At 49.4% G+C, this 9,516-nt stretch overlaps 1 protein-coding gene across 1 annotated transcript; it reads right to left on the bottom strand.

The window, feature by feature from the left end:
- Positions 1 to 974: 974 nt before the first annotated feature.
- On the bottom strand, positions 975 to 8,959 carry LOC144937497 (cyclin-A2-like). The gene is made up of 8 exons (XM_078864744.1): positions 8,506 to 8,959; positions 7,052 to 7,268; positions 6,024 to 6,178; positions 5,490 to 5,713; positions 4,775 to 4,979; positions 3,299 to 3,409; positions 2,096 to 2,223; positions 975 to 1,409 (listed from the first exon to the last, which is right to left on the bottom strand). Exons 1-8 carry the CDS (start codon positions 8,737 to 8,739, stop codon positions 1,337 to 1,339), a joined length of 1,347 nt encoding a protein of 448 aa, XP_078720870.1. The 5' UTR covers positions 8,740 to 8,959; the 3' UTR covers positions 975 to 1,336.
- Positions 8,960 to 9,516: the final 557 nt, after the last annotated feature.

The following is a 9,516-nucleotide window of genomic DNA, read 5'->3' as shown; positions in this document are numbered from 1 at the left end:
GGTGAATGGAACTGGGACAGTCCAACATCACTCAAGCACAGATCTACAATCATGCGTTGGGTTTCCTTCAAGCAGTGTCAGGTCGAGCAGGCGACTCCCACAGAGCTTGGCGTTGCCTCCGAAACGTCGTGAATTGTTTAATTTTTTTACCTACGTGACTTTACCGAAAAACACTAAATGTAAGGGGTGTGGGCAGCAGGTTGATCACCTTTAAAGTCTCGTTACCAAGGGATGAGGTCAGTAGGGTCCACTCTGCCATGTATCTTTCTGGGCGTTAGCAAGCCACCACCATGGGCTTTTTTTTTTGGTGGTTGCCATAAAAATGTGAACTCATTCCTGGCTCCAGAACTCCCGAGCAAGAAACCAGCTTAAAACATTGTGCAACAGTAACCAGGTCTTGGCAAAGCGTGGTTCGAGAAGCCTGCAAGGTAGTAACTTGCATCGTACATGCCAGTCAAAACCTCGTGTCAAAAATTCGAGCAGGTCGTCACCGAATTAAATAATTGATGGCGTTGGGCAAAGAGACGTTTGAGCAGTCGTGGTGGGGGGGGGGGGGGTGGGAAATTGCACCCCAAAAATGGTTGAGCCCTCACCATGGATTGTCAAGGCGACCCCTCTTGCACAAATTAAAGGCGATTGTTAATACCAGCCTGGGTGTGGTGCATGAAGCGCAGTTGTCTATAAAATGGTAGAGTGTTGAACTTGAGCACCATAAGCTAACCGTTTAGGAGACGTGGCAGGACAAACAGAGCACGCAAAGCAGTCCAAACGAAAGCGTTGGCATCATAGACTCAAGAGCTCAACGTCAGTGGCTTCTTGACATCGGAAGAAAGCGCATTCTGGCAAAATGCAGGAGCACATCTTAAAGGGCAGTGCCAGCGTTCAAGGATCGGCCAAAAAGCCACAGTCAGGATAACCGCGACCTTATATAAAAAGGAACTGTTTCAGGCAACAATCTTCTACACTTGGATTTATTTAAAAACGCGTTCCTTTTGCAATATTATTAAAAAGTGTATTAAGTGCAGCATTTTAAAGTCTAGGATAAAACTATTACACTCCAGCATACGTGAAAAAACCACGTTAAAAAAGTAACAATTTGCAAATTTGCGAGTAGATGCAAGACAAGACTCCCGTAATAGTAATTGGGAGACTCGTTTCAATGGCTGTAAAATCGTGCCATCTCGCATGCTGCAGCACAAATGGCATTGGCAACGATATGCTTAACAGGAAACGGGATTGGGTACCAACCCACGAAAGTAATATAGCAAGCACGTTCAAAAGACAGGGAGTGCTTAAATTGGCCGCTTTCCCCACGGTCGGCAGTGCTTGTGGAGCATCACGACGACTCCAGAGCGCTACGCAGCCAAGGACAGTCAGATACGGGCTCCATGAGTGCCACGCTGTAGTTCCTGCAAGAGGAGGTTGGCACAACGTGGAGACGGGGCGAAGGGGGGGGGGAGATCAGGGCACATGACATTGTTAAAGCCAGACATTGGTTTTACGGTTGTGCTGCATAGCACACCATTAGGTTGAGAACCTCCACAATCCTCCAATTAAAAAGGAGCTTAAGGACGGTAGTCATTTGAAAAAAAAAAATCAGATCCGGACATGGATTTTTTTTTTCTCAATATGGAAAGCAAACATCGTGCGATTGTGCCGTCTTAGACTCAATGGCTGCCAAAAGTAGATTCAACGGAGATCTGAAAATAAACCCACGTTATCCAAAAACGCCATGAAGGGGGCTTGAGCCGGCAGTCGGTTAGACAAGAGCCAACCACGTGACATTGCCGAGATCCAGCTCCCAGCACGTAGGAGAATGGTCAGATCAACGCAAACGCTCAAGCAGAGTTTTACACAGTTGTGGTCAATATACCAGCGCTTGCACATTTTTGGTGCAGCCGTTTGTTAGGTTTTGCAGCTACTCTACATGCCCCGGTCTGGCTTTGGTAAAAAATAAATACCTGTGGCGTTAGAAGCGATTGTTTGAAAATTTAAATTCAAATTATTTGCCAAAAAAATTAGAGCAGCATTTGTACTGTACGGAAAAAACGTTTTTAGTCGTGACCAATGTACCCAATGACGTCAGGCTACATACCTGGGGCTCTGGTAAGTCTTGAAGGCGCTGTGCTGCTCCTGCTTGCCTGTGTGCGTGATGTGAAGGGCAGACACACAGGGCTGCAGAATCTCAAAACTGTACCCTGTCAGTTCCTCCAACGCCAGCGGCTGAAGCCCATGGGGGGGGGGGGGAAAGAAACAAGAGATTTGGTTTAGTGTTGTACATACAAATTGCACCAAAAAAAAAAGCGCCAAAGAACCAGACAAGCTGGAAGGCTGCCAAATGGTGCAACTGGAAACAGCAATTGCGCGTTTCCAGCCAATTCGTATTTATGCATGGAGAACTTGCGTATGCAAAGGGGGTACCATACGTGCTAGCCCTGTGCAGGAGAGGATAGATTAGGAAAGTCTACCGCTGCCACATATCCACCAGAAAAGTCGGTTTCTTACGAGGCAAGCCATCGAACTCCATCTACCGCCAGCGCTGGATTACATGCCACGTGCATATAGCCGCCACTGCCTAGATAGGTCGGCGGCCAAAGTGGAAGGAGCAGTGAAATTTGAGCACAACTTAAGTTAACTCGTTGTCAGGTCAGGGGGGGGGGGGGGTCTCACTGCTCGCCCATGACATCCCACCACATGGAGTTGGTCATTTTAAAAGTCGCACCCCCTCCCCTTACACCGTACGCGGTGCAAATGTCAGACATCCTGCTAAAGTGCAATAAAAACGGATGTACATCCAGCACTTCACTTGTGCCGTTGCTGGCATTAAAGCCTGAAATTGGAGATATTTTAAATTGTATTGCAAGGAAGTCCCTGGGTTATGAGATTTGAAGCCTTTGTCAATCATGAGTCTCTTCAAAAAATGGCCCTTCTCTACAGCTGCACCCATGTGATAAAGTGGAATATTGGTGTGCAGTCACGGTACCATGACAGGTTACATGACGAACCCACTTTAAAAATCATGGATGGTTGCCCAAATGTAAAAAACAGCCAACCATACCAGCACATTACAAAGGGATTTTTGGGTGGTACAAAATTGGTGATGCAAGAGATTAAAGTTGCACATGGTTCAGTCATTAGGAAAACACCGATTTCTAGATATTGCAAATATAATGGACAAATGCAAAAAACACAGGAGTAGTGGTGGGCAAAGTTACACTTGGAGACTTGAGCCAGATTTGTCAAGTCCCCAGGCAAGAGTGCACAGAGGGAAGGAAGAGGGCTACACTGCAGTACTTGCCCACTTATGTCCGCTGATCAAGCTCGCCAGACCGAGCGCAGCTGCCGAGAGGATGGACGGGACCATGGGGAGGTAGCGCTGTCCATCGAGCAGGCTCAACTCACCAAGGTACTGCGTGCACACGCACGACCACGCACATAAATGCCACGTCCAAAAAGATCGGATGCTCACAAGTCTGAATCCCAAGTCAAGAGGCCGTTCTGTCAGGTGGAGTGACAGTCAAAAAATGGATGGAACCAGTCTGAGCAGATTGAGCGAGGGAAGTTTGCACACCTGGTGGATTACAAAAATGCTTGCAAATTAGAAATACAAAATAGTCTGCTAATACATTCCTTTTTCTGGCAAAAACAGGTGGCGATTTTTAACAAACCGAAACATTTTATAAGGAATCATGTATGCATTAACCACAAGGCTTGTGGTCAGAAAGCAAACTAAAAACTGATAATACATGTACCGTCCTTGAAACGGATTGGTCCACACCAGAGACAGCTTTCTTTCAAGCAGTTAGATCAGAGGACGCCAAAAGGCGTACAAACTCAAAGACAATGCACTAGAGTAATGAGAGCACGGGGAAAGCATTTACATCTACATATAGATGCACCGTTTGAGACGAGGCTCAAAAGCCGTCTCGTGTGGACCAATCCGTTTCGAGTGAATATTCGTTTTTTTATTTGTATTCTGACCACAAGCATTGTGGTTAATGCAGACATGATTTCTTGTAGAAGGTTTCAGATTGGTTTTTTAAAATCTTAACACCTGTTTTGTTGCCAGAAAAAGGGGAAAACTCTATTATCACACTGTTACTGGCAAAGGAGGTCCCATGATGTACAATAGCTCATTTCATATTTGGGAAGCTTAAACAATTTTCTTCTTTCGACCAATCACATTGCATAGTTGGAATTCAAGTAACCATTGAACTAGCTGGGAGGAGGGGGGTGTCAAGCAACTAGCTGTCATTTTTCGAAAATCGGTCAAACGATTTCAAGAGCTGCAATGCAAATACGATTCGTGGTCTTTAATAACGTCACTAAACGATCCTTTAAAAAAAGCTTGCCAACCTCGTGCTAGGGGCCACCCCGAATTCTCAGTAGCAAAAGTAGCTACATATGCTACGGGCCCCGCGCTAAATGCTTTCAAGTCATCAATCCCGGTTCAGCGATTCTGCACTTGCTCTATTACTGTAGTACTATACCGCCTTCAACTTTTACAAACGACTGGGCGTTTACAGTTGGCGACTTGTCGTATTAGCTGGCCGTGTAGCAAATGAAAAAATCCAATTACTTTACAAGCTAAATATTTGTGCGTTTTAACATTTGTGTTTTTTTAATTCCGGGCCCCTTTATAACATATGCTACAGGCCCCGCACTTAGCTTCATCCGGCACTGGGGGCACAACATCGCAAGATATCAACAGCTTGGGGGTGGGGAGAAAGAAGACTGTCGCATCTCACTTGGCTTGTACTACACCCAGCTTTACCATGGCGAGGCTGACGACTTGATCGGGCGTGGACAGGCACTGGGCGTAGAACCTCAGGAACTGGGTGAAGGTCGGCGCGGCCAGGTCGAAGGAGAGAATGCGCAGCAGCAGCTGCTCCATGCGCAGCACCTGCCGCACGCTGTACGTGTCGGCTGTCGTGTAGGCGAAGTCGTGCACGTCGGGGGGGTAGATCTCCTCGTATTTGCTGGGGTGAGGGGGGGGCACACGGTACAATGGCAGCCAGAGAGCAATGTTAGGGTTAAAAACACGTTCCTTCGGAGTGGGCAGGTAGGAACTTGTTGGACAGCGCATTCGTGCACGACAGACAAATAATCCCTGGTGGGAAGTGGGGAACCGTTGCTCCTACCTGTAAAACCACGAATTTTACGGAGTAAAATGTTCCCATGGGTGAGGACCGATACACCAGTTCGCGTGGGTCTAGTAGGTCGTGGCTGGTTGACCAATTTGGTTTTAGTCGCTTATTTATGGCGAGCTGACGTATGCCGAACTTCTCACCGTACGTAGCCCAATCTGTTAAAATCGGGGGGGGGTGCAAGGCCAAGTCCAAACTAAATTAAAAAACCCCAATAAATTCAGGCGTCACCGTGCTTTGAAGTGGAATCTCCCCCCTCCCCCAGCATAATTAACCACCCTCCCCCCACCAGCACCGCCACTGCTGGGGGGGGCGGTGGGGGTTTGGGGGGGCAGCACTCACGCGGCCACGTAGAGAGCCGCAGCCCCCAGCAGCTGCAGCTTGTCGCGAGCGACGGACATGCGCGAGAGGAAGCGGTCGCTGTAGCCGACGGCGAGGTGCAGCGTCTCCCTCTGCAGGCCGTACTGGGTCACCACCTCGGAGAGCCAGTCCACCAGCACGGCGCGCATCGCGTGCGACACGTCCTGCTGACGGCTCATGTAGTTCGCCCGGGGCCGGTAACGACCCTGCGCACGGGGGCACGCGTTCAAGTCGCGTGTTAGGGAGATAGGGCGCCACTGGATTCATGAAGGTAATTTATGGAGGCAGAATTGCGGCTCTATGAACCACCACCTTCTGGCAACCTTATATCCTTGCCTGCTTTCCAAAAAACTTAAGCCACGAATGCTGGCCTCTGAAACGACTACCAAGACAACCGACTCCAAGTGAATTTTAAAAATGGGATTCTCTGCTTTTTTAAATTGTAGCGCTACCTCCATGTGCAGCTCAGTAGTCTAGAGGGGGGGGGGGGGGGGGGGGAGAGACTGCTGTGGTTACCTCCGCTTTGCACATGTAGATGTAGATGTGGACAGAGTACTCGGACAAAACCAAGGGGTCATGGACAGTTTCCTTGTTCACCTCCACCCCGCACATGTCTTGGCAGCTACAGTTGCCACTGGTGGCCCAGGAAGAGTCCAGGATCATTGGGGAGGCTTGGGGAAAGGGGGGGGGGGTGCAGAGATGGAGTTCATGCACAGCATTGATCATTTCTTTAGCAAAAAGGGACATTAATTTTATATATATTTTAGTCCATGACTGTAGCAAGCCTCAATTAAGATTGATGAATAGTCAGAACGCGTGACAAGAGGCATTAAGGCAGAGGACCATCATGATCGTTAGAGAATGCAGTGGACAAATTAGGTGGCCAAACGTACACATTTGTAAACCTTACATCAGGATGCATGAAAATAAAAATTACGCACCCACAAACCAACATTTCATTATTATAGTGTAGCAGAAAACTGGCACGCGACCAAAACGGAATTCAGACCGGTTCAGATGTAACAATGCAACTAAATTAACACCGCGTGTCAATGGGTTGAGGAAACGCGTCAGTTTTGAATTGTCCGAAAATTGTGGTTAATAGACAACTTGAAATTACTAGATGGCTTTATTTTACAGATAACCGTGAACGAGTCATGAAAGTTTAAAGGGCTAAAAGTGAATAAATATTAGATAGCAGTACACATCCTGGGGGCTCCCCCTCCACAAGCCACCAGGTCCAACTTTAAAAAACTAGATCTAGCTTTACGAGGCAAAGTTTACCGAGCAAACCACCGTTTTTCCAGAAGCGACATGGTCGCAACTGATCAACGAAGTTGCTTGTGGGAATTTATAGTAGGCAAATACCTCAAAAACAATTATAAAATTGCGTAGAAAAACAAAACCACAGGGAGACCACATGCAAACTCCAAATACACCAGGCGTCAGGGTCGGGATCGAACCCACGACCTCCTGGCTACGGGGCGTAGTTACCATCTCGCCACCGTGGTGCCCTTGACACCAGATCCCTGCCCCCAGCTCACCTGCGCTGGCGTTAAGGCTGGCGGGAAGGCTCAGTGTGGTTTGATAGACGGCGTGAAGATCCGTCGTGGGCTCGTGACCCCTCGGCTCTCGCGACACATCGGCGGAGGAGGCAGAGGGAGCCGCGACGACCTCTGCGTGCACGTCCGCCTCCTCGTAAATGACAAACGGGGCAGCTGCAGTCGTCAGGGATGGGCTGTGCTTGGGCACCGCATAGTCCTGACAGACAAGACAGCTCTAGATTAGAAGCTTTCGTGACTGCAAGGATTCATATTCTTAGGTTTTTTTTCGGTAAATGTCACGTGGGTAAAAAATTTAAATTAATAAAAGTAAAATAAAAATAAAAAGCACGACGTTTCGGAGGCAATAGACAAGAGTGGTTTAGAAGGGACAATGTGGCTTACACTACAGGGCGACTTGAGGTCAGCCTAGCACAAATACTCCCACCGCAAAGGGTGGACGAGCAGGCGAAATAGCCTTGAGCTCTTCCAGCAGCAGTGCCCATATGGCAAGCAACTGCAGGGCTGCACCTTTATCCGATCGAAAGGTGGTCGAGGCGTGGACTAAAATGGGCGTGTGGCCCGTGCATACGAATGTGGGTAGTCCAGTTAAGCATGGTCAATAAGCGGATGCAGATGCAAGAATGCAGTTACCAATTGCGGAGGGGAGGCACAAATCTTGGTCAAGGCAAAAACAAAACTGGGTCAGCCGACAGTTACGATCGAATTTGAGTTTTAAAAAAAAAACCTACAGCTGCAATGGGTCCAATTAATTTTCCCACGTAAAAAAAGTCACCCCCCGACCTTATCAACCACTTTTCTTTTTAAAGGTAACAAAATCCATTTCTATTAGAGGTCACACGAGGTCCGTCCAATTGTGTTACTTGTATATCATATCCTTGTTGCGCAGTTGGCCATGTATGGTGCCGAAATACGAGACCAAAAGGTGCGTCTTTTGCACCGTGTGCAATGCCGGTGCCAACCAGCGTATACGGCAAAGCAAAAACCGATTTCAACAGAACGCGGCCAAAACAAACGTGGCAGCCGAGAGAGAGAGGAGCGTTGACCCACCGCGTGGGTGGCGGGACGAGAGCAGCGTGCGTGAAGACGCGTGGCCACCACCAGGCAAGCGCCTGCCTGGTGCGACCGAGGAATTGGAACCGTTCGGTGGGTGGTGGCGGTGGCGCAGCACCCGAGGATTGGCAGTTGGCTACGTACGGTGCGCGAGGTTCAGCAGACACAATCCCCCCCCGCCCCCAACCACATGGGGCCCAAACGAGACACGTGGCCACAATCGAGCAATGGCGAGAAAAACACCAAAAGGTCAAAACACAAAAGCTGTAACTCCTAGAATTAAAGGGAGGATTGGGAGACGGAGACCGCGATTGGGAGGGATGGATGTATGTATAGATGGATCTCCCCCCGCCCCCCCCGCAGTACGGACACCCTCCTCTCACCTGGCTGGCGACGCCGCGTCGACGCGAGGCGACGACTCCGTTGCCGATGGATCCGAACGCCCTCCTCGTGCAACCGCCGCGGGCCGTGGCCGCCGCGGTCACCTTCCCGTTGGTGGCGCCGTGCGAACTCGCCACGACGGCCGCCGCCTTCGGGCTGCAGTTCTCATCGTGGTCGTTCTCCGACGACGAGGCGGACGGCATGGACGCCACCCTGCGCCGAATATTCGTGGCCATGGCGAGAGAAATTTGCCAAGCGGGTAACTGCGACAGCAGTAAAATGGGAGCGCGGTAGGACCGCTTAGAGTTGCGATGGGAGGCAAAAGCAACACCACCACCACCGAGCAACACGGAAGGTGATAGCAAAACAAATTTAGCTTGTGGGTTTGGTCGAGGTGAGTTTTGTATAAACCCGAAGCCTTCCCGCCAGCGCTACCAGCTAGATCCTGAACCAAACCAGCGCAGTGTGGGGTTCGCCAACTTTGGGCTTTTATAACTCCCACGTACACGAAGCCAATTCGCTTACACGCGGCGTGAAAGTGGATGGAATGCCCCCCCCCCCCCCCCCCCCAAAAAACAATATCATCATCTCCAGAAGCTGCCCTGGTTTGCTAATCACGCATCACTCCATGATTCGTGCGTGCCACTTGAAGTTTTAATTATATAATCAAGCGAGTGTCATAAGTAGCACGTTTAATGAGAAGACGAGAGTGAAATATGTAATATAAGTGAATGACTCACGTTCAACAACGCACTTGTATGTACGTTGAACTTCTTTCGCACCGTACGTAACCAGCCGTGCTAATCGGAGGTGCCAGATCCCCCGTATAGCCTGTAACAGACTGTCGGGGCAAGTGCTGTTAGCGAGCACCTATGAAGGCCGGCACGGCACACGAGAGGGTTGGGTGACCAGCACCACGCCCGGCCGCCTTTGTCTCCCAAATGGCCCACCACATTGTGCCCACCTCGCCCCAGAATCTGAAAAGCAAATCATGTTGTGCGGGGATTATTTTA

The sequence above is a fragment of the Lampetra fluviatilis genome, chromosome 19 (assembly GCF_964198595.1).
Source record: "Lampetra fluviatilis chromosome 19, kcLamFluv1.1, whole genome shotgun sequence".
NCBI lineage: Eukaryota > Metazoa > Chordata > Hyperoartia > Petromyzontiformes > Petromyzontidae > Lampetra > Lampetra fluviatilis.
Note: the sequence above shows the minus strand (reverse complement) of the source record. Positions and strands in the feature narration are given on the sequence as shown.